This window comes from Lytechinus variegatus, chromosome 3, assembly GCF_018143015.1.
Source record: "Lytechinus variegatus isolate NC3 chromosome 3, Lvar_3.0, whole genome shotgun sequence".
NCBI classification, from domain to species: Eukaryota; Metazoa; Echinodermata; class Echinoidea; order Temnopleuroida; family Toxopneustidae; genus Lytechinus; species Lytechinus variegatus.
The window spans coordinates 5,732,170-5,758,388 of record NC_054742.1 but is presented as its reverse complement, the minus strand read 5'-3'; the positions used below and the strand labels follow the sequence as shown (position 1 = coordinate 5,758,388).

At 36.3% G+C, this 26,219-nt stretch overlaps 1 protein-coding gene across 1 annotated transcript; it reads left to right on the top strand.

Moving 5' to 3' along the window:
- The first annotated feature begins 1,416 nt into the window (after positions 1-1,416).
- LOC121410068 (histidine triad nucleotide-binding protein 1-like) lies at positions 1,417-25,414 on the top strand. The gene is made up of 4 exons (XM_041601923.1): positions 1,417-1,617; positions 16,684-16,788; positions 20,223-20,389; positions 25,281-25,414. Exons 1-4 carry the CDS (start codon positions 1,507-1,509, stop codon positions 25,300-25,302), a joined length of 405 nt encoding a protein of 134 aa, XP_041457857.1. The 5' UTR covers positions 1,417-1,506; the 3' UTR covers positions 25,303-25,414.
- Positions 25,415-26,219: the final 805 nt, after the last annotated feature.

The window sequence follows — 26,219 nt, the reverse complement described above, 5'->3', positions numbered from 1 at the left end:
TTAAACTTCTTATAGTAAAAACATTTTATTGACGTTCTTGAAATAAGTAACTGTTTTCATTTTTTTTCTTGTGTATACTTATTCCATTATTAAGCCTACCACTAACCCCAGAGATATGCTGTTCACCAATGGTCTACCATTCACTGTACTTTATTGGCCTACTATACATTGCACATCGTTGTTCTACTGTCTACCATTCAGTGTAAACCATTGGTCTACCATTGAACTTGTGGTCTATAGTGTATGACCAATAGTGTTATTTGAATGGTTGACTAATAGTATAGTGTGTATGACAGTGTTGTATGGTAAATGGTAGGTCAATGGTGTACGGTGTATGGTAAGCCAATGGTGTATGGTAAGCCTATGGTGTACGGTGAATAGTAGTTCAATGGTGTATGGTAGGCCAATGGTGTACTGTAAATGGTAGGTCAATGGTATACGGTGTATGGTAGAATGGTGTAAAGTGAATGGTCAATCAATGGTGAATGGTGTGTGGTGTACGACGAATGGTAGTTGAATGGTGTATGGTGAGCGGTGAATGGTACGTGAATGGTGTACGACGAATGGTAGTTGAATGGTGTATGGTGAGCAGTGAATGGTACACGAATGGTGTACGGCGAATGGTAGTTGAATGGTGTATGGTGAGCAGTGAATGGTACACGAATGGTGTACGGCGAATGGTACGCGAATGGTGTACAGTGAATGGTGTACGATGAATGGTACGCGGATGGTGAATTGTACACGAATGGTGAATGGTACACGAATGGTGAATGGTACACGAATGGTGTATGTTGAATGGTAGGCGAATGGTGTAAGGTAATTGGTAGGCCAATGGTGTCCAGTGAATGGTGGCTGAATGGTAAATGGTAGGCCAGTGAATGGTGGCTGAATGGTGAATGGTGGTCAATGGTAAACCTGTCTATAGTGGCCATATGGTAGATCAATGGTGAATGGTGTTTGATCAATGGTATATGAATGGTAAATGGTGCTCATGAATATGGTAATAGTAAGGTCCGAATTATTTAAATTAGTTTGAATGGTATACCATTGAGGCTTGAATGGTATACCATTGGTGTATGGTGGGTGCTGTGCGAATGGTATTCCAATGGTATATCAATGGTGTATGATAAATGGTAGTCAATGGTATACCATTCAATTTTTTTTATAAGGGTTATTCACGAATGCATAAAGGACGAACGTGTAGCAGACTTAGCAGAACCAAACAACTTTCGCGAATTGCATGAAGTGTTTACGTACATGTATTCATGTATGCACAGCTAGCTGGCTCAATTTCTCGCGCGAACGTGCACGCACAAAGAGTGCATCGCTATTGAGTAAACGAGACTAAACTTTTTTTCTACAAGCTTAGGCGGCGATTTGCGGTTTAGGTGCAATTTGCGGTTTAGGGCCTTACACGCTACCGGTACCCGGGCCAAATCGTCTGTGACATCGACACCGGCGATACGATACGCGTGCCTACACGTACACGGATTGAAAGAAACCATCATGGCTGACGAGCAAACCCTCTCCCAGACAGCCAAACCAGGCGGAGACACAATTTTTAGCAAGATTGTACGAAAGGAAATTCCCGCACAGATCTTATTTGAAGATGAGGAGGTATGTAGTAGATTTATGTACCGTATTTTATCAATTCGTAGTTACCGGCAACAAGAGTCACCTGACATGCCTGACCCTGTCGCAAGTAAACCCATGGAGCGCCGGCCCGTGTAGCGGGCCGGCGCCCAGGCCAGGAGCTCACCGTGCATTTACCCATACTCACGGGACAACCTTTGGGTAGATATAGATTATGGTCAAAATATCTAGCAAGATGAATTATGAAAACAGAAATTATGCACTTACCACGATTATATGGATGATGGTCTAACGAGTGGTACATTAGGTATGTTGCAAAAAAAAAAAAATCTCAGAAATAAGGTGTTTTCTTCATGGCATCATTTCGAGCTCATCAAGACCTTTAATTTAACCCCGGGGGGGCCACTTACATTGACGAGTGGATACCATGCGCGACCAAAAAAACACGTAAAAAGGATGTCCTTTTCACGATAGGGCACGTTACGTACGTAACGTGATAAGGGTGTCAAAAACACAAAAATGAAAAAAGGGTATCTACATGTATTTCGCTAGGAAAATTACGTGTTTAGGGTCGAATTTGCGGGGATGATAAAACAAAATTAACTCATTGAGTGCTTCGTGCACGCTACGTATCCTACTATAACATGCCACACTCGTGCTCGCACGCCTACTATTGATTGCTTTGTGCTTGCATTGTTTCCTACCCTCGCCTGCTTCGTGCATGACTGCTCACATTCGGAATAACAATCATTGTTACGCCGTTTTGCATTGTATCGCGCATCGCATGCACGCCGTAATTAGCACTATTGTGTGCAGTGTGAACTCTGCTTTCTGACAGATAAACTTACGCGGTTTACATTCGACTTTTTCGAGTATTTCTACATTTTTTACAAGATATGGCTCCGCCTCTGAGAGAGAAGAGACCTAGGTTTTTGATCCATACAAAACACTCCACAAAATGGAACTACTTGATACAACTCATATTTTAGCGGTAAAGATAATAACCAATCCACACAATGAGGACATCATTATAAGGGGTATGAAATTTCCTACAACTTTACTACACAATATTTTGTGGATAAACTAATCGTTAGAGAGTTACAAGCAATTGTAATCATGACTATTGGAAGGAGTGAATACGACTCGCGATAACAAAATCAATGTGGCACAGGGTGGTTTTGTGGCTGGCACAGGGGATTAGCATCGGATTAGCACTGTGGCATTGGCTTAGTAGTGTGCGTGGCATGTTAAGAGTTAAAATGTTTTATAAAGGATGTCCTTTTTGCCCCAACACTACGTGTTTAGAGTCCTATTTGCGCGAGGTGTAGAAGGTGGGGCACAACGAACAATTGTGTACAACGGATAGCGGAGCGTGAACGTAGCGGTCGTGTACAGTTTTGCTTATTACATGACGTCATCCAGCCCCTGCCGAGAACCAATTTATGAATGAAAATATAGTAAGCATGCGCAGTGCAAGCCTTTTATTTCCTCACACAGAATTCCACCAAAACAAGTGTGCAATTCTCTATCACCTCGTACCAAAATCGACCTAGAATTTCACTTTCCCGTATTTTATATGAATTATGAAAGGTATTCTCGGAGGATCTATTTTCTCACCGATACTGCACAGGTAAGCAAATTTCGATTACTTCTTGCTTTTCCGTCAAAATCTTACGATTTAGCGTCTATATGCCATCGTGTTCGTTGGAATTTGTAGAGTCTATCGCAACGTGCACAAAGTCAATTGGCTTCCGGGTTTCGGAGCGTCGCCTGAATATGCATGAAATTGCAGAGTTTCGATAATTTTCGATCGATACCGGAGGGATCCGATCACGAACCAAAACTATTTACGGCGTACACAAAGTGACCGGATATCGTTATCGCTATCGATACTTCCGCACGCAGTCCGAAGGAATTATTTTGGGGACCACGTGGTCATGACGTGATCTGCGCGATTGACCAATCAGCGGTCTTCGAATCGCTGTGCGGAGACGATCTATCCGTTGTACACAGTCTATGGACAATTGTTCGTTGTGTGGGGTCGCACTAAACCAAAGTAAGGTAAAGCCGATCGACGACCGAAGGACCCGTAACAATAAAAAATTTCTGTACTTGTTTAGGGGTTCATTTCAGGGAATATTTGCCAAGAGTATCGTTTTGTTTCCAATACTTGTTAAGGGTAGGGTTCCACACGTCAATACTTGTTAAGGGGTGCATTTTCAGAATATGGAAATTACGTGTTTAGCAGGGCGCGACAAACCCGCTTGCCCGGGGCAAGTGAAAATGACGTGCGGGCAAGCACCTCTCAAAGTCAATTGCCCGATCGGGCAAGTGGATGTTGCGTCTTTTTTTTCTGTACCGTACCTCGTTTTCCATAAATCATCCAAAATCCACACTCAAAATCATGAATCAGCCTTAAAAAATAGCAAGTAGCGCAGTTTCAAATTCCGAAATTGCGTTATTTTTTCTGTACGTATTTCCATACATGGTACCAGGTATGAAAAAAAATCAACGCAATGGCCGGGAAACAGTTGAATGTAGTATAGGGGTCCATTATGACTACCACCATGTGCAATTTCTAATGCACATTTTCCCCCTTCCGATATCACAATTCTGTGATAAAATAATTAGAATTACACAGGAAATAAATCACAGAGTCTAGTAACCTCGCATTGGTGAGTTGTCATGTCATTCGGCTTTGCTTTTCAAAACGGCCTATTTAACATCCAAAATAACTTGCTGTATTTGTTAATTATAACTTAAAATTCATTTGTTTCCCTTTTTGAGGGGATGAGGTAAATATCAGACAATAAATCATCAAACAAAGCTCCATCTATACAAGGCCGGCGGGAGGCTCACACACGTGCGCATACTAGCTAGCCAGTCTGAGCTCTGTCTCTCTGCCAGAGCTCTGGGGGACAATTCGCTCAGTAAAGGCCTCAATGATGGCGATTTTCTGTTTCAGACAGAGTTTACATTTCGGGTATATTATTCAAAACTTCCATTAAAGTTTGATGATTTCTTCATTGTCATGTATATTTAAGTTATTAATGAATACATTCTCACCAAATTTAGACTCCCCCATAGAGAAATGCAATTTTCGTAGAAGTCTGCGTTTTCAAAGAACTTCAAGAAAAGTTAGGGTATGTGGGCCTTTATTACATGGCCGAGTATAGGTTATTGTACTGGAATAGGCGAAGTAGAAATTAGATATTGAATTCATTTGTATCAAAGTTCAACTCACAGTCACACCCACACAAACACGCACACACACACACACCCAAGATTCTAAGCAGAGTGAAAAAAATTACTTAAAAATCATACAATATTAAACAATGTTACTAAAATAATTCATTAATAAGTGAACAGGTATTCCTCAAACTAGAAAAAAAGTAGCATGTGAAAACATGTAGATAAAATTATTGACCGAGTGGAACATCATAAAATGATGAAGAAAAAAAGACTTGATGGTTTCCAAATAACTTTTTTTTTAATCAAGGAAATATGGAAAATAAATGACCATTTCATGGATTTAAAGATGCAAAATGTGAAATTTTAGCCACTCCACTTTTGATAATAAAATATTTTTTTCCGAGTCAATAAAGAGCTGAACATTTTACACTGGCTTTCTTTATAGTTTCCAACTACGGTAAATGAAAGCAATTCCAAGGAAATATGTTACGCAGGTAGCCATTTCATGGATTTAAAGATGCAAAATATGAAATTTTAGCAACTTTTATTGAAGGGTTTTTTAAAACCTTAAATAGCCATAAAATATTGATTTTTTTTCTCCAAAATAAACTTAAAGACTCAGGCCTACGTTGCTGAAAATATCCTTTTCAATGTGTGTTCTTTTATACTGGACAAGATTCTCAATTGTTATTTCGTATACCTTAATAAAAATAAGAGTAGTGCCGTCATAATGAAAAAAATATTTTAAAAATTGGGCAAGCAGTTTTTTCTATCGGGCAAGCAAATTTTTTCATCACTTGCCCAACAGGGCAAGTGACGAAAATTTTTTTGTAGAGGCCTGTGTTTAGGGTCCTTTTCGAGACCCCATGGTCGCGCATGGTATCCACTCGTGAATGGAAGTGGCCCCCCCCGGGAATTTAACACCTCATTTATCTCAATAGCTCCAGAAATAAGAAAGTTATTGCAGTTCTAAGCCAGTCTAAGGTCATATAAATCGCCTATTCAATTCTTATGTAGGCCCCTATTTCTTTGTTTTTTAAGCCAAAAGTTGTGATCTTAACTGGGACCAAGATGCGCTAATAGAAAACAGCAATGCGCATGCATTTGCATATATGGAAGTGCCCCAAAACACTCCCCAAAATAACAGAGGCCGCCGAAACAGGGACATAAAAAACATCTTTAGCGTCAGTAGATTTCATTCAAATTTCACCACAATATAGTTTACCGTAAGTAACGGTGTATTAACCGCACCTTTTTCTCGGCGGGATAGAAGCAAAAGTCGGGGTGCGGTTTATACACGGTGACGGGTTTGAGCCGGCCCGCCGTAACCCCTCCCGTACATGTACGATGTCTGCCAGTTCACAACACATCGAGTGGCCGGGCGTAGCCGCCCAGGCAATGTCGTTTAGAGGGGTATGAGCCGCGGGTAATGGGAAGCAATTATTACGATCTTAATTAGATATTGTCCAAAACAAACGCACCCACCTTCATGACACTAATTTTGACTTTATTCTCAATTCAAAGTAGTGAAGTTCCCTGGCTAAGTTAAAAGAGACGCCAAGCATACTCTGTAAAATTTTGTCACCGCTGAGCGGGAGTTGAGTGAGCTTGGAGATTACGTTGTAATATGGTTATAGTGCGACTTAAGCTGGCGCTATTCAAAGTTCCGTTTCGCGCCAGCTTGTTTTTTTCCTTCCTGTTTGCTCTTCATAAGATACCATGTAAACCACGCACGAGAGAGACGGCACGAAGCCGTAAAAAACAACTGGAAAAAATGTCAATTTCTTTGTTTCTTGAACTTTCCTGTAATCCTGTATCCAAAATTCATGCTAAGACATCAAATTTCTTATAGTGATTGTGAGGTTGTGATGCAAGAAATGTGAATGTTTCTTGCTCCTACGCTGGGAAAGACACAGATCATAATTTGATAAGATGTACTGGCATGACTGCTACTGTATGTAGTTTGCAATGTAATGGCAGTTCTGTGTGTGTGTACACTGTGACTGTGAGGTGAGCGAGTGTGTAAGTTGCCAATATTGTCGGGACCGTTCTTTCTTTCTAACATTTGTAGATGAATTGATCAAGAACAGCAGATTTCCGCATACCGGTATCTTTGGATACTTAACTTTGAAATCTTAAACTTAGTTTTTGTTTCTTCGTACCTCAAATATGCATGTAAATGTGAGAAGGATTTTTTTTTTTTTTTTTTTGTCCAAAGTTGGGTTAGGGTTAGGGTGCGGTTAATACACGGGTGTGGTTAATACACCGTTACTTACGGTAAATGTTGCTCTATCGGAATGAATACATTTTAGAGTGGGATGATACCTGTAAATGTGAATAGCAAGAGGTTGAAAGCAAGGCCAAAGTTCCAGTAGCACACAGAGTCGCAAGATTACCAAGTGAGAATTTTTTTCAAGTCTATATAGCTGCCATAAACATTCAACTATGTAAAAACAATGATGCAATGGGGAATAACTTTTCCTTAGACATGTACAAAAACAATACAAAGCAATGCCTCCACAGTCGCCCTGCAATTCTAGCCAGCACACTCAATGCCTCATTCAGAATGCACCTAGAGGGCACTTTTGCAACATACCTTCTGACATCAAGGCACAGACTGGAACCTCAAAAAATTTGAAAATAGGGTGTCTGGAGAATTTTTTTTTTTCCTTATTTCAAGAAAATGTCACGTTTTCTTTGTGAATTTGAAGAGAAATGACCTTCAGACTGCCAGAAATGTAACATTTTGAAAAAATTCCAATTATTGGCAGCAAAAAAGAAGAATGGAATTAGGTCAATTTTCAGCATTTCTCTGCCATAGACTTTTGTAGATCTAGTTAAGAAATGGGACACACACAAATCCAAAATGTTAGATTCCGAGAGCTGTTATAAGTTTATTATTAATGCCAAAAACTTGTCCATAAAGAGTCCAATAGGATTCGTTATGCTCTTTCTGATGGTATGATTTTTATAAAGATTTTTAAACGAGATCACAATGGAAAATTGCGACAAAGTGAAAAAAATTGTGCAAAACAGAAATTTCATTTTCCCATAGAAAACGCATGGGGAAATGGCAATCTTAACACACACACAAATAAGGGTTTGCAATTTATCTCTAAATCTTATTTATAATGATCATATAAACTAATTAATATAAACTTGTCCTTACTGTCAAAAGAAGCCCCTGAATTTTCTCTTTCCGTATGCCAAACACAAGTTAATAATCAATTCAGATCACATTTTTCTAGCAGCCTGAACTTCATGAAAAAATGTGCCATATTTTCCCCTAAATCAGCCTGTTTTATGCTGACACTTTTCAGTGTGGCTTCCGACACCCTAATCAAAAGTTCTCTCCTTCTACGCCAGTCTCGATTGAGCTCCCGTGAGTGAGGCCTGTGAGTATGAGTAAATGCACGGTGAGGTTCTAAAATCTGGCCCGCTTCACGGGCCGGAGCTCTTGATTCTGGGTTAGTTTCTGACGAGACCTATGAATAGCCAATTCTATGCTCCGCTGGCTCCGCGGCATCCCCTCCGACAGGCTCCGTCAATAGACAGATGACGGCCCTGCCTTGGCTTGGGTTCGTAATGCTGTACTATCTGTAGCCTGAACGAGCCAGGAGCCGCAAGTTTTTGAAAACCTCTGGGATGCTACATTATTAGGGTCCAGTAACACAAAAGTTAGCGATTATTCATAGACTCGATTTTTATTTTTAATTTTAAAATGATCATGTTGATTGTATGGGGGTGTATCCTACCTAGTTATAATGCCGGACACCAATTCAGTGCTTTAAATGACAACTGACAGTAACAGGAAGAGGAAATACAATCAAGAAAAATTCGCACTTTGCTATTCCAAATATTATGAAAATGATGAATATAGTAAAATTATTTTACTATTTTACCAACCGTTTTCTTTGCATCGCACTTGCTGCATGCCCCTCCACGAAAAACAATTATTTTCGTGCGTGACAAATTACATCATGATTCCAGACACCCGCCGGTCGGGTAATTGGGTAAATAGTCTCGATTGACGTAAGAAAGAATTGGTGTGAATTTATCTTTTATATCATATTATGAGTAAATTCTAAGTTTTTGCTTGCTTTTTGTCTCGCCCACCAGAAGTGAAGGCGAGACTTAGGGATCCAAATGTCGTCCGGCGTCCGTCAGTCACAAACCTAATGACACATAACTCCACAACCGTAAGTCACTTTTCAACCAAACTTGGGTGGTAGATGGACTTGGGGGACCTGCATGTTATGCTGCACTCAGAGGTCACGAGGTAAGATCAAAGGTCATTTTTAGGTCAACGTTAAAGTTTACATGCAAGACTCTTATTAAACCTAACTCCGCAACCGTAAGTCTCTTTTCAACCAAACTTGAATGGTAGATGGATTTGGGGGACCTGCATGTTATGTTGCAGTTGGAGGTCACATGGTAAGGTCAAAGGTCATTTTTAGGTCAACGTTAAAGTTTACATGCAAGACTCTATTATGACACCTAACTTTGCAACTGTAAGGCGCTTTTCAACCAAACTTGGATGGTAGATGGACTTGGGAGACGTGCATTTTATGCTGCAGTCGGAGGTCACATGGTAGGGTCAAAGGTCATCTTTAGGTCAACATTAAAGTTTTCATGCAAGACTCTTATGACACCTAACTCCGCAACCATACAGTACGTCACTTTTCAACGAAACTTGGATGGTGGATGGACTTGGGGGACCTGCATGTGAGGCTGCATTTGGAGGTCACATGGTAAGGTCAATGGTCATTTTCAGGTTAACGTTAAAGTTTACATGCAAGACTCCCTTATGACACCTAACTTCGCAACCGCAAGTCACTTTTCAACCAAACTTGGATGGTAAATGGACGTGGGGGACCTGCATGTTATGCTGCAGTTGGGGGTCACATGGTAAGGTCAAAGGTAATTTTTTTTAGGTCAACATTAAAGTTTACATGCAAGGCTCTTATGACAAGTGTTATTATCCCAGTCATTTCACAATGGAAGTTTCGATACAATTCTGTTGCGTGCCCTCACAAATCACAATATTTCTGGTCATTTTCACATGTGGGCGAGACACAAACTCGCTCTTGCCTTGTTTTATATCGAATCTGAGCAGATGTTGGTGATATTACTAGGGATGCCACTTGCGCGCCGAGAAATTCCTGCCAGTGCGTGCTGCTGATGGTTATCCTCGCAAATTCTTGGCAGGAATGATGAAAGTTATTCCAACAATGCAAAAAAAGTACACATATAACAACAAAAACAATGATACATTAACCTGAAGAAAAACTTTCAAGTTCTTATATTTTTATACCCATTGCTGACACATAGGCCTACATGTATTTCAACTACACCTTCGATGAAACCCTAGCATAATCAACCCATTCATACGTAAGATCAGCTGATTCGCATTGATCAAGATTTCAGGACAGAAAAATTTTATCTTAAGCAGGGGTGATCGAGATTTGAAGGGTATTTTGAAACTAAAGTATTCAGGCCTATTACATGTATGTTTTGTTTCATCATATACTATAATAGAAATATATATCAATCATAATAGTCGATGTAAAACTTACTTTGGTTTATATCCAGTGAATTATTTTTGATTAAATTTTTATTTTCCCCATTCGTTTTAATAATACATGGAATTATTTGCTATACATCTGTCATAATAACCCTAACCCTAAGGTCGTAAAGTGTTTGCTGTGTTTTGTTTCAGTGTAAGCTATTATAGAAATATATATATCATGATAATCGATTTAAAACTGAATTTACTTTGGTTTACATCACATTGAATATAAATTTAGATGAAATTTCACTTTCCCCATTCTTTTTACGCATGGACAAATGTCCTCTACGTCATAGCATGAACTTTGATCACTTTGATCTATTGCATAATAACAACAAAGAGTTCTATCATTTCATTTATACATAAAAACATGATTATGAGAGATTTCCAGCTTACATGCATTTCGATTCACAGAGTTTTAATGACAAACTTTTTATAAATTTTATTGATTAAAATATTACTTCATTAACCCAATAAGTAGGCTCACGATTCACAGAGTTTTAATGACAAACTTTTTATAAATTTTTAGTGCTGTAGCTCGTTTCCTTCAACTCGGTTCGAACCCGGCTCGTAAATCTTATCAGAATCATAGCTCGACCCGGAGAGGCCCGGTAACCCGGTCCGGCTAAAATTGATTTATGTCCATGCAAAAGTACAAAGTTTTGACCTACTTGACTCTTATCTGTGACCGACATCACCTTCTGACCTTGTTCTCAAAAGACGATACAAACCCCCAAAATATTTAATTCACTGTTTAATATATCATCCAGTAGTAATGTAGAGAGGGGATGGAGACGATACAAGGCCAAATTCGTCACATGCTTATCACCAGTGCAGCGGTCAACAGCACAGTCTGTGCACTGCTAGTGATTTACTACGAAACATGTGCTTTGAGATGATTTTTTTTGTGTGTGTGTGAAATCAAGAGGCAGACTACAAACCACATTGTTTATTATGTTATCATTCTGGTGACCCAATTTTCAAACAGGCTCTCACACTTTCTGTCTATCATAGGGCAGATTTTTTTCGGAGGGGTGGAGGTGGCAGAAAGAGTTAATTTCTGAGCGGATTTCATTCTTCATATTTGCTTTGAAGCAATAGAATATTTTACTCAAACTATTTTTTGTGTATGATTTATTTTTATCTGTCTTATTTTAGCCTTCAGCTACTAGTAATAATATTTTTAATAAAAATATTTAAAAAAAAAAAAATGAATCAAAATATATTTTTATTTCATATTAAACTTTGACAATCGGTCCAATACCATCCTACCCCTCCAATATCATCCTACCCCCATATCATCCATTTAGTCATCTCTCACGTTTTTTTTGTTTTTTTGCTGTTGTACACTTACCCTCCCCCCTTCTCTCTCTCTCCTGGTAACGGCACCCTCCTCTTCTCGTCCGTTTTGTCCACCCTCTTTAATGTATCCTTTAAATGGGAATTAAATTGTTTTGCACCCACTCCCAGCTAAGCTATTATTTTCGGATCACCGACTTTGTGGAAAATGTCAACACAACAGGGTTTGGGATGGAGGGCTTTTATGGTTAGCAGAAAAAAACTGGTATAAAAGATATCTCAATAAACCGGACAGATTATTTTACCAAAAAAGAGAGAAATATTCTGCATGTCATCACAGTCATAATATCAAAAGGAAAACTTCTTGAGTTATGACCATGCCTAATGGACCAACTGGCCTTTACTTGTAAACAAATTGGACATTCTCACCCAGTGAAACCATTATTCTCAGCCAATCACATGACCAGTCAGACGATATCGCATGGCAGGTACTGTACATGTGCTCCGTTAGCCGGCTAGCTATATCATCTCGATCCCTCACACACAAGGCCATAACTCAGACAGGAGGTCCGATCATGATGGGGAAAAAATGAAAATAAGGTTGGGATGGTTGGCCTTTGACCTGTCCCCTCGACCATCACACTAGGCAGATGGATTGCTTGTTAAAAATAGTTTCACTACTTTTATTGCGGTGACAAATGACACCTCAAATATCAAACAATCCGGGTTTATTTTCCGGGTTCGAGGGATTCAAAGTGAAACCCGACCCGTAAAGCTCCGAGCCGGTCAATGCCAACTCGGCGGGATTCAGCCCGGTAAACAATCCGAGCTACAGCACTATAAATTTTATTGATTAAAATATTACTTCATTATAGTCCAGGATAGGCCCCATAGAAACTTGACCAAACCTTGTTTTGTTATATATACAATATTTTTTGATGGTTTCTTGTCAATTCGAGGGTGCTGATTCCGAATCTGGATGATGCCACTCGTGTAACCTTGAGCATTTTCCGCAAATTGGCAAAATCCAATATGGCCGCCAAAATATGCAAATTACCCATGAAAATCCTAAAATTGTCCGCACATTGGCTATGACATGCATGAAATCGTGTTGCAGGGGTGAAATACTCTCTGAAAAAAAATAATTTTTGACAAAATATTTATTTTCCTGATATTCAAAATGGCCGCCATAGGCCATTGTATACTCTATTATGTACAATATGAATAGGGAAAACTAATTTTCACAAAAATTAGCACTAAACCGCAAAAAATCGCGATGTATGAACGAAGTAATATATGCAAATCATCATTACTAACGAGATATATCACTTATTATCTCATATATGGGGATATTGCTGTATTTTGATGTCTAAAATAGCCGACACTGGCCCAAAGAGATGTAAAATGGCAATGGCTTGGGCCAAAAAATGACAAGAGTGAGGACTAAAATGCATATTATTAAGATAAACAAGTGGAATGCTGACTAAAAGCATCATTGCCATCATTGCCATTAATATGCCATTTATGTGATAAATGCTGTATTTTGACATTCAAAATGACCGCCACCCATATAGGCCCTATATTTATCATGTACAATGCGAATGGACGAACTAATTTTCACAAGAGTGAGAATCATAAATGCATATAACTGATATACGATTAAAAATATTGTAAAAAAATTATTCTAACTAAATACATCACATATTGGTCGTGGAGGTAATGAATGCTGTACTTTGAAATCCAAAATGGCTGCCATAGGTCCTAAAAGTATTGTGTACATTGTAACATGGGACAAATTTTGACATAATTTGGCTTTTCTTGACTCTAAATATTATATATAATTGTGAATTGTGAATTGTGAAATGGTGAAATATTGTCTAAAACCATGTTTTCTACCGAGATACACCTTATATCATGTGTAATTAAGTTGATAAACGCTGCATTTTTAAATTGAAAATAGCCACCATAGGCCCTTATCGTAGAATATACAATTTGAGTGGAGATAAACAATGTTCACAAAATGGGCATATGGCAGCCATTTCGAATGCTGAAATACAGTTTTTATCACCTTAATTACTTAAGATATGATATATTCTGTTAGAAATCATGTTTTCAGACAATATTCCACTCATACATCACCATATGGCCAATCAAAGCCAAATTCTGTTGATATAATTTGTTCCCATTCACATTGTGCATAATACCATAAGGGCCTGTAGTGGCCATTTTGACTCTGCAATAACAGTATTTATCACCTAACTGGCAGAATAAATGATATATCTTTATAGAAATTTTGCTTTCAGACAATATTTTACTCATAGATCACCATTTATGGTGCTCACTCCTGTGAATATTGGTTTCCCACTTTGCATTATACATAATACTGTTAATGTCTATGGCGGCCATTTTGAAAGTCAAAGTACAGTATTTAACACAAACTTGAAACCTGAATGATGAATTTCGTTAGAAAATATGTTTTAGACAGTATCCCATTAATTTATCACATTTATATGCATTTCAGTGCTCTCTCTTGATTTCTTTGCTACTCTTTCTCATTGTGCATAATACTTTTAGGGCCTTTGGCAGCCATTTTGAATATCAAAATAAAACATTCATCACATACATGGCATATTAATAATATATTTCGTTAACAATTATGTTTTTAGTCAGTATTCCACTCATCCAATCTTAATAATATGCATTTTATTGATCACTCTTGTGACTTTTTTGGCCCCCATTGCCATTGTATGCAATACTGTTTGGGCCAGTAGCGGCTATTTTAGATATCAAAAAAACAGAAATAATCCCAAATATGACATAATAAATAATATATCTCGTAAGTAATGATGATTTGCATATATTACTTCGTTTATACATCGCGATTTTTTGCACTTTAGTGCTAATTTTTGTGAAAATTAGTTTTCCCTATTCATATTGTACATAATAGAGTATACAAGGGCCTTTGGCGGCCATTTTGAATATCAGAAAAATAAATATTTTGTCAAAAGTTTTTTTTTTCAGAGAGTATTTCACTCCTGCCACACAATTTCATGCATTTCATAGCCAATGTGTGGACAGTTTTAGGATTTTCATGGGTAATTTGCATATTTTGGCGGCCATATTGGATTTTGACAATTTGCGGAAAATGCTCAAGGTTACACGAGTGGCATCATTCAGATTCGGAATTAGCACCCTCGAATTGACAAGAAACCATCAAAAAATATTGTATATATAAAAAAACAAGGTTATGCCTCTTCTATCCTGGACTATTAACCCAATAAGTAGGCTATTTCAGACCAATTTATACAGGGGGGGTCAATTTGACCCCCCCCCTCAGATCTCGGCAGTTGATTGCGCGATCGCTGAAAAAATTTGCATGCGCGTAGAGTCAGATGTAAACTGCAAGACTGTATAGTAAATTTTTCAAAAAATGAATTGCTTATATTTTAATTAGTTATTTAAAGCGTATGAAATTTGCCCTAATTTTTGTTTTTTTGTGTACATGTCTTTGCCTTTAACTTGAAATTCATATAGCTAGTTGAATGCTACTAATTTTTGGTGAACATATAGATTTTTACATATCTAAAATTATACAAAAAAATTGCCAAAAAATAATTAATTTACTATGAATCTTACTGTTTTTTTAATTCTTCTGAATTTCTTTTTTTTCTTCAAACTTTTATTTTTTATTGTTTTTTATGAACTTTGTCAGGGACCTTTTTGCGATCATAAATAACATAAAATAAATCCATCTTAACCAACAAAAGTAAAAATAATCATACATTTATGAATTTGGGTTTAAAAACAACAATTTGCATTGACTTTGTACACGTATTTGAGCAATTTTTGGACCGACATGTACTTGCAAAACATCGCATAATTTCGGAACCGTGTACCGGGGCATTGCAAATTTGGTCTCAAAAGATGTACAAGACTTGAAAGTAAAAATTCAGCGAGTGGCATGTAAAGAAAAATTTGTGCGGTGGCATAGCAGTAAAAATTGTCGGGGGGGTCATATTGACCCCCCCCTCCTCCAGTTTAATAAGGGTTAGTGGAATTATAGATAACTAATGTTTTTACTGAATAAAGAGGTACTGGCCTTCCAAAATCCATAAAAGATTCTCTATTGTGCTTTTATTTATCTATTTTTTTATACAGCTTTAAAATCACTAAATTTCCTGTACATTGTAAGTCATATAGATTGGTCCTGCCCCATTGCAAATTTTACACGAGAAGCCTGTTAACCATAAATCAGTGATGTTAATTGTCAATATTCTACAATGTTAAGGTTGTTGACCTTTGCCAGCTCTCAGGGGTCAAAGGTCAAGCATAATGCACACCAATTATGCCATTAAAATCAATATTAAATAACTTAATACAAAAAGTTATCATGAACTAATGATGCATAAACATCAATATTTTCATATTTAGAGGTTGTTGACCTCTAAGTTTATTGACCTCTAGAGGTCAGCAGGGGTCATTTCTGACTTGAATCTTAATTTCAAGATGAAGCTTGTGGCAAGATATAACTATCATAGGGGGTTAATGCTTTATTTGAAAAGTGCTATGATGAGACCAGTGTTTGTATACTGCCAATTATCCTAAAAAAGTTTGCACGATGGCTGCCAATTTATATGCAAATTAGACAGCTTTCCACCACTTGGATTTTTCTTGACTTTTCGTATGTGCCTTTGGGGACTTCATGGAAATGCATTGTGGTGAAAAAAAATGTGTTGCAATTTGTTTGAGGTCAAACCTTAATTTTCCTGGACTATAGGAAGAAATAGAGGATTCTTCTTCCCTGCTATGCTGCATCACGTTAGAGATATCGGCAGCAACACATTGAAAGTTAGCCAATGTGTAATACAAACTTTGTGCACATCTGCGATTATCTGGTGCTCGCTGCCAATGCTATATTATAATTGGTGAAAATAATTGTTGGTAAACTTGTCACATAGAACACTTCCCTGAGAAGTTTGGCTCATGCTGGTTAACAAAATTTTATTTTCAATGTTTTTGAATTTCTTCAGATTCTAGCCTTTAAAGATGTCAATCCTGCAGCTCCTGTTCATTTCCTGGTGATTCCCAAGAGAGGTATTACAGGCATCTCAGCTGTAGAAGAGACTGATGTTATGGTACAGTAAATATGCTTTGAATAACTTCTTAAAATCCTATTCAATAAATACATTGTGTGGCAAACATGTAGAAAATCCAACTGAATAGCATTGAAGTGCAAATTATGCAAACTTTGAATAGTTGGAGTTGAAGGTTATCAGTCATGTTGTCATGTAACTCTAACTATACCCACAATGACGATGCCCTACTTATCTATTTAATTCAATTTTGCAGCTAAAGCTGGCACTTTTTTAAGTGAACTTGAGAAAAAGGACTCCTACACCATAATAAATTCAAAATCAATTATTATATAGCTTATTCTTGGATTATCCATTGGCATAAAATGTATTTTACATCTTTAAGAGCAAATGTATTTTATACCTTTAAGAGTAACAAATTTGTGTTGGCTTCACCAGTACATCAACTGAAGACAAGTGTCCAAAAATTAATATTCTTAAGTCATGAATATCTTCCAAGGATATAAACAATAGATTTGGATTTCATTGACTTTGGAAAAAAATTTGTATGGTAGAATAGTATGGCAAAGTGATAATGCTTATGAAGGGCTAATTTGATGACGATTAACCATTTGACTCATCTGTACAGTATGTACCCTTTAAGATTGCACAATAATGAGAAAAAGAGGGAGGAAGTGATTAAAACAAATCGATGGGATTTCATTCAATTAGCATCATAGATATGATTTGTCTCGGGGTATTTATGGTTTTATGTCTGCTACATGTCCATCTTAATAACCATGATAAGACTGAGCTCTTTTGATTCCTAAGAAGATGGGGGGGGGGGCTGATTCAGCACTCTATATGATTTTGACTATCGACAACGCGATCACAAAGATCGGCACACACGCTTCCCATGGCATAATCTACAAAACCGTAAGATGAAAGAACTAAAAATCTCATGTCCAATATTGTGTAAATTTATGTGGTCACATGTCATAAGGTTGTCCAATTTTGCGAACAGGGCCAAAATTGTCCAAATAAAATTGATATGTTATAGATACATGTATTACCATTCTGTAAATAATGAAAAAAAGTTTTAAGTCTCAAATACCTTTATTTTTCCTTAAAATGACCAATTAACAGCTAATTATTACATAGACGTCATTGTAAATACATGTATGAATTTTAAAATGTGTTTTTCTCAAATGGTGGCAAAAGTTATTAATGGAACATTAGATTACCCTAGTATTTTGCAGTTTTAATCTTGTAACATCAATAATTAAATCTGTAACAGAAATCGAATAATTATCTGTTATTGTATGCATATTAATTACACTAATTAATAAACAATATTCAATTTCACATAAAATTGCCCCCAAAATGTCTGTCACTATTTATATGCTAAGCAAAATGACTACATCATGGGAAGAAATGTTTGTTGCAATGATAGGCCTACACAACTTTTGTACTAAGAATTAAGTTTACAAATTTTCTTGATTAGGTTGCAGATCAGAGCTGACATACCTCTCATTCATTCCTGCATATTTTCAAAGATGTCAAAGTTTTATAACATTTACATGTAGTTGTTTTCTGCTTTTAAACTGCCTGGAAATATGAGGCTGACAGTCATATTACATATTATATTAACCTGTTAATTAAGTTTGATTAAAGGGGAATCCAACTCATATAAAAACTTGTTTTTATAATAAGAAAAAGAAAGATCAGACAAGTTGATAGGTGAAAGTTTGAACAATATTGGACAAACAACAAGAAAGTTATGAATTTTTAAAAGTTGTAAATATTGGTAATCACTATACCCATGGAGACTTCAAATTGGCCGCATATGGGATGTCATAGTGATGTAAGGCAAGGACTACTCTTCCATGTACTCCAATACATTTTATGGCTAAAATGTCACCCTTCCCAAAAGTTTATTTCAAATGATATTTTTCTTTCGTGAGGACATAACAAAAATATACTACCTGGATTATATTTAGATTACTGCCCCAGGAGAATGGGTACTTAGGAGAAAACCACAAATCCCTGATAATAAAGTACATGGCCTATGGGAAAGTTGTCCTTGCCCCTTGTCATAATTTACTTACCCAGTTGCCAATTTAAAATCTATATATTATTAGTGATCTCAATTTTAAAGTGGCTATGACTTTCTTATTGCTTGTCTGATTTCTTTCAAACTTTCACCATTCTGTTTAATTCTTTGTTTTCCTTCCCAACACAACATTTTATGGCTAAGGCTGGATTCCCCTTTAACATTCTATCATTCACCGCATCCACCGGCTATGCCACCCCTGTTACTAAAAATTTAATGTGCTATAGTTTTTGCTCCTGATATTGTATTGATCTAATTTATAGTACGGTAATATATTTAACCTATAGTTCTAGCTTCAAAATGAGATCTTACTTAATAAATTTGGTCAAGATGCTGTGATGTAGCAACAATTTATCCATGGCACTGTTTGGAAAATTGTTCATCCACCACCATTTTGGCATACCCAACATATGAAATGTGACCATGTGTAAAATAAAAAAAATCTTCTAGTGAAATTAACTAGACAAGGAACCCTCTGCTAATTATTTTTATTCGCAGACTCTGACACAATTTTTTTTTCTAATTGTATTTTTTTTTCAATAGAATATCAGCGACTTTATTCTGACCATAAATAAGATGAAAATATTTTTTAATTAGGAAAAATAGAAATAATGATGAATTTTGACTAAAAACACAATTTGCATCACATTTTTATTTGAGTTTTTAATGGGCTATGCAATTTCAAAATATGGCATGATGCCCCCATCTGATCGCACCTAAATTTGGTATGTAGTACACTCCTTAAGAATATAAACTACAAACCAGTAATAAAAAAAATAAATTATTATGAATAAAACTATGCAAATTTATGTGTGAAAAACATTTTCATATATCTAACATTCTATTTCAATTTGAATTTATAAAAAATTCCAATTATCAATTATCTTTATTTTCATATAGATTTTCATGAAGAAAATTGCACATTTTTCATGTGCATGCATTTTATTGTTTTTAGAATTTGTTATGTATCTCTTTGTTTTTAGAATTTCTTATGTATTTCATTGATTTTTTATCATTACACATCATTTTAACAAAAAAATTGAACCCTAGAATAAAGCAGACCAATTAGAATGAAAAATATTTACCTTTTCATGAATTTCATCTCACACTGACTTTATACAAAATTTAAAAAAATGAGCCATTATCGGGTTCCCGATAAGTTTCCATTGGTTAAGAGTTTGTTTTTTTTCAATGAGAGTTTCACAAGCTGATTGCAGAATGTGATACATGTATAAACATTCTGCAGTCTTTGTAGGATCTGAAATCTATGCATGAAAAAATTAAGGTTTTTTTCAAGACTTGTTCTTTTAATTTTTTAATGCAATTCAATGGCAACAGTTTTGTTCTTTTCTAACCATTTTCCCTCTTCACCAATTATACTCAGATTCTTGGTAAGATGATGTACACTGCTAAGAAGGTTGCACAGGAACAGGGACTGACAGATGGTTATCGTTTAGTGGTGAATGATGGTAAACATGGCTGCCAGAGTGTATATCACATTCATATCCATGTCATAGGTGGCAAACAACTGGGATGGCCTCCAGGCACTGAGTAGGTGTAATACGATTCATTTTTGTGAGTTTCAACAGGTAGTTTATCAAAATCTTGGTGGTAATGTTAATTCAAGTGGGCTTATGATAATTAATATAATCATGTGATATTTCATAAAGTGGTTAATACCATGTTTCTAAGTGTAACATTTTATTATCCAATTTTTGATAAGGACTGATAACGATCAGGTAATATATTATTATTTTAGTATAAGTATTTTGTAACATTATTTCTTCCTCATCCAGAAGTTAACAAAAAATTCTGTAAAAATGGCAAGATATTGGCAATACTTGGCCAATTCAAAATTCATATTTTGTGTATGAATTTTACGATACATTTTATGTGAATGTTCTTTCTGTGCATAACTTTCCAGACTTTCACAGTTGTATCAGAGAAGGTACATGTATTTAAAACATCTCACAGAATTCTTTTCATTTGAAGCAAATAATCAATGTTTATCAAATCCATGTAGATATGTTTGTAGAGGGAGCTTTTCAGACGAGATTTGATTGGTAAAGAGCCTCTCTAAGATAATGGGAATGTGTCAAAAGTAAATTGTAAATGATATTTTAATTTAACTTGCTATTTGTGTGGACTGAGCCTTTAAGAAAAATCATATGTTATAACCTTGAAATAGACTAAGGCTTGTATTCATACAACCTTTAATCATACTTATTTTTGTTTTTGCAACTTGTACTCTTTCTATTGACTTCTCTTTTGGTTTTGTTTTTAATAGAAAGTAAAATGAAGGAAAAACATTCTGAATATATAATAAAAAATATACAATCAGAAAAGGCGTAAATATTCTTTTAGAATGCAAATATGCTGTTAAAACAAACACCAAGTAACCAACAGCATCTTTATTTGTAGCATGGATTAATGTACAACAGATGACTTTGTCATTGTGATATTGTTAGAGTATTGTTAAATATTTATTATCCATGATGTCTCACTTAAAGATTAATCATTCTTCATGCATTAAATTGTAACTGTAGTCTTGTCTGTTTATAAAACTCTAGCATCCTGTCATTTGTTCAGAAAAAAAAAGGGGGGGGGGTTGAATTAACACCCCCTCAACATTTTCTGCGATTATTCCGCCGCGCGAATTTTTTTTACCGTGCCACTCGCAGAGTTTATACTTTTAAGTCTTGCGCATCTTTTGAGACCAAATTTACGACGCCCGGGTATGCGTTTCCGAAATTACGCAACATTTTTTAAGTGCATGTCAGACCAAAAATTGTTCCAAAACGTGATTTTGTGTACAAAGTCAATGCAAATTGAGTTTTCTCATCTTATAAAGATATGATTATTTTTACTTTAAAAAGCTGAAATCAATTGATTTTAGCATAATTATGCTTCTAAAAGGTTGTGCAATAAATCTGGTGAAAAAACAAAGAAAAACAAAAGGTTGCAAAACAAAGAAATACATAAGAAATTCATAAAACAATGAAATACAAACCGAAGTTTTTTTCAATTGCAATTGTTAAGAATGCTACAAAGAATATTTTTACCAAAAATTAGCATTCTAGGAGCTTTATTTAGTGAATTAGAGCAAAAAGTATGATTTATGCATAAATTTGCGTATTTAATTCATACAAAATAAAATCTCATTATTTTGGAAAATTTTACCATACAGCCACACTACTAGCTTGCAAATTTTTGCTGTGCTCGCGAGATCTTAGAGGGGGTTTGAATCAACACCCCCACCCCCCGGCCACAGAACAGCCCAAAAAGCCTGGCCTAGTTAGGCTTAAGTTGGTGCATTTTCTTTTAGGGTTAATGAAATATAATTCGGTAGAAAACATGCAAGGTGTTTGTGAAGAAAGAATTTTGTATGGAACTGCCATTTTTGTCTCGCCTGCATAGCAGAGCGAGACTAGTGCGGCAGCGTCAACATCAAAATCTTAAACAATGATTAAGTTTTTGAAATGACATCATAACTAAGAAAGAATATGAACCTAGTTCATGAAACTTTGACGTCTTAACATATATACCATTATGTGAATGGTTTGTTTTGGGAATTATTATTTTGTAGTAGTTTTTAGAGTCAACCTTGCTGCTATATTGAATCACGTAATGCAGACTGTTAAAGGCGCTCCACTTGTTTACTAACTCTAGCTGAGAGGTGACATGTAGAACGAAGGCCGTCCATTATAAATCCATTTTTTTGTCATAGACCATAATATTAAAGGCTGTTTGCTGTAACCCTTTTAATTAATTGACAATTAACTTTACATAGTCTCTATTAGGGTGTGTTCAATCATAGACCTATTAGAGATGGACATTTGACGCTATAATTTCTTTGATCGAACAAGATCCGCCGCCTAGCAATAATGTGCATCTGAATGAAAACATACAGGTCTTTTGACAATAGCGACTACCAAAGCATATCTGATGATTTACAAAGGGTACAACTTTCCTAGTTTTGGATTTTTTGGCTGATGCCCTGTGTAAGAAAATATTTTTCAGTCAACATGCTTTAGATTTGAAGAAGCGAACAATTTTATGACGTAAAAATATTATTATTTGATCCGCACACCTCTGCACGCACATAATGACCTCAATAACATTAAGAGATAAATGCTCTTTACTCGATATGAGACATGTATCTCTGGAATATTAGGAGAAAAATTTGACAAATATGGGGTTATAAATGACAGACAATTAATCACAATTTGCCACTATCTTAAAATACTGTATGCATACATTTTCTTAAATAAAACACATGGAACTAAGATTGCCAAAGCTAAACCAGAACTGCAGATTGATTTTTCAGGATTTAGGTAATTTATCATCGTATGCGCATACAGTTTGTGCAATATCAATGTCTACCGTAATCACGAACTGCTTCTTTCAACTAATTGATGGCAGAACACAGTAGGATGAAAGTAGAAAAATATGAAGAGAATGTTATTCAATGCACAAAGACGGTCACATGTAAGTGAATTCATTAACTATTCAATGAATGTCCATCTCTAATAGGTCCATGGTTCAATGTACATTTTTCAAATTTAAACAGCAACATGAATCATGATTGGAAACATGATTATAGAACACTAACAAGATCAGGTTGCACCATTCAGTGTAAAAAATATAAAGCTGTTTATACATGTACATCAGTTGTCTTAAATTTCCCACTCTCTTTTTGTCTCGCCCACCAGAGGTGAAGGCGAGACATAGGGATCCAAATATCGTCCGTCCATCACAAACCTTATGACACATAACTCCGCAACGGTAAGTCACTTGTCAACCAAACTTGGATGGTAGATGGACTTAGGGACTTGCATGTTGTGCTGCAGTTGGAGGCCACATGGTAAAGTCAAAGGTTATTTTCAGGTCAACGTTATTAAAAGTTTACATGCAAGACTCTCTTATGACACCTAACTCTGCAACCGTAAGTCACTTTTCAACCAAACTTGGATGGTAGATGTACTTGGGGAACCTGCATGTAAGGCTGCAGTCAGGGGTCACATGGTGAGGTCAAAGGTCATTTTCAGGTCGACGTTAAAGTTTACATGCAAGACTCTACTGACACCTAACTCCGCAACCGTAAGTCACTTTTCAACCGAATGTGAATCGCAGATGGACTTAGGGGACCTGCTTGTTGTGCTGCAGTCAGAGGTCACAGGGTAAGGTCAAAAGTCATTTTCAGGCCAACGTTAAAGTTTACATGCAAGACTCTTTTATGACACCTAACTCCGCAACTGCAAGACACTTTTCACCCGAACTTGGATTGTTGATGTAGTTAGGAGACCTGCATGTCATGCTGCAGTCGCAGGTCACATGGTAAGGTCGAAAGTCATTTTGAGGTCAACATTAAAGTTTACATGCAAGACTCTGTTACGACACCTAACTCCGCAACTGTAGTTCACTTTTCAACGAAACTTGGGTTGTAGATGTACTTAGGGGACCTGCATGTTATGCTGCAGTCGGAGGTCACATGGTAAGGTCAAAGGTTATTTTCAAGTCAACGTTAAAGTTTACATGCAAGACTCTTTTATGACACCTAACTCCACAACTGCAAGTCACTTTTCACCCGAACTTGGATTGTTGATGTAGTTAGGAGACCTGCATATCATGCTGCAGTCGCAGGTCACATGGTAATGTCAAAGGTCATTTTGAGGTCAACATTAAACTTTACTTGCAAGATTATTACGACAAGTGTTACTCCATCCCAGTCATTTCACAATGAAACAAAATCACTTATACCTTTTGTTGCATTCGCAATGCTCAAGGTCATAAAAATCTGAGCTGATTGCATTTCCAAACGTACCTTTTTCAGCATTTGAAATCTCCTCTGAATCAAGATCTGAGAGACATTTACTTTTACAACAGGGAATGGGGGACATTGAATATCCACCATTTTCCCCCCATATTCAAGTTTGTAATCATGTTTTCAATCATGATTCAAGTTTCTGTTTAAATTTGAAAATAGACATTAAACACACCCTAACTCTGAATGCAATTTACATGTAACTTGGGATATTAATCCAGTGGCTTAACCTGCATTTTATGGTACTGTCAATGGTCATGCTACAGTTAAAGGTCATTTCAGGCTATGTTTGCTAGCAGAACTATATCTGAACCTATATAATTTTGTAAGCTTCTGGTTTCAACAAAACTTGAAGTAGTGGTAGAGTAAGTATAGTATCATTCATGATGTGCCATAGAAAGCCAGATGTTTAGATCAATGGTCACCTGAAAGACTTTCTTTTGAATGTTTTCCTCCTGAGATGTAGTTTGGATTATCATTATTTTTGGGTTAAAATAAAGGAAGAAAGTTTCAAAGCCTGCCTAGATTGGAAATCCCCATGCCATTGTTAAATCACATTAAAAACCTGACAAATCTCAGTACTTTGATTCACATATTTCATATTTATTTCTGTCTCAGGAAATGTGAAGCATGTTTGTAACTTCAGATATTATTTACATGTATGATGGTGAAAGGAGGAAGGATACTCACTCATTTGGTGGAGCTGTGGGCAGAGATTAAAAAATGGACCCCATTAAGTCAAATACTAAAAAGGTGATGCTATGTGATTTTTAATTGGCATACTGTACATTGTTTTTAGGGAGAATTAATAAATTTTATTTTTCAGTACATTTTTTTAAAAAGCAAGTTCTCTCTGCACTGTTTCTGTGAATAGTGGATGAACCAAACAAACCTAAAATTCTCATTTGACATTATTTCAGACCCATATTTTGTATTTTTACTATGAATTAATTGAAGTAATACTGCTCCATGTAGATCATGAGCAGGTGCATAGTAAATGTTGTCTTTGTGACTAATTTGGTGATCCTCTTTAAAGGAAAGTCTTCATGCATTCAAATCCTCTTTTGTGACTAGTGTAAGGCTCATTCAAATTTCTCCTATTATAGTCGTAATACAGCGAGTCAAAACAGTGATTTTAATATTTTTGTATCAAATACATGTGCAGGCTTCACATAAATAGTACAGCGTGTCCCCCCCCAAAAAAAAATCCATCTGACAGAGGGCTGAATTCATTCTAAGATGTGATAGAATTCTCAAATAAATGTTTATGAGTAGAAAGCTCATTTCATGATCTAACTTCTATGAAAATTTCATTGGTCACACTTCAGCGATTTTGAGTGCACACTGCTACGTAACAGTAGTGCATTTTAGCCCATTCCAAGTTTGCAGCATTGATGCATTTCTGCATTGTCTATGGCATATTAACCCCAATTTCTATATCCAGGATCTGATGAGGGGAATCAGTGCACCAACTTGGAAAGGAAATATGAATGATGGATAAGTAAAATAAGCTGAAAATCAGGGGAATCCACAAGTTAATCATTACCCTTTGCGAAA

Coding starts and splice junctions, on each gene's coding strand:
- LOC121410068 (XM_041601923.1), top strand. CDS start 1,507: ATGGCTGACGAGCAAACCCTCTCCCAGACAGCCAAACCAGGCGGAGAC. Junction 16,789..20,222: donor TAGAAGAGACTGATGTTATG/GTACAGTAAATA, acceptor AATTATACTCAG/ATTCTTGGTAAGATGATGTA. Junction 20,390..25,280: donor GGATGGCCTCCAGGCACTGA/GTAGGTGTAATA, acceptor TTTCTGTCTCAG/GAAATGTGAAGCATGTTTGT.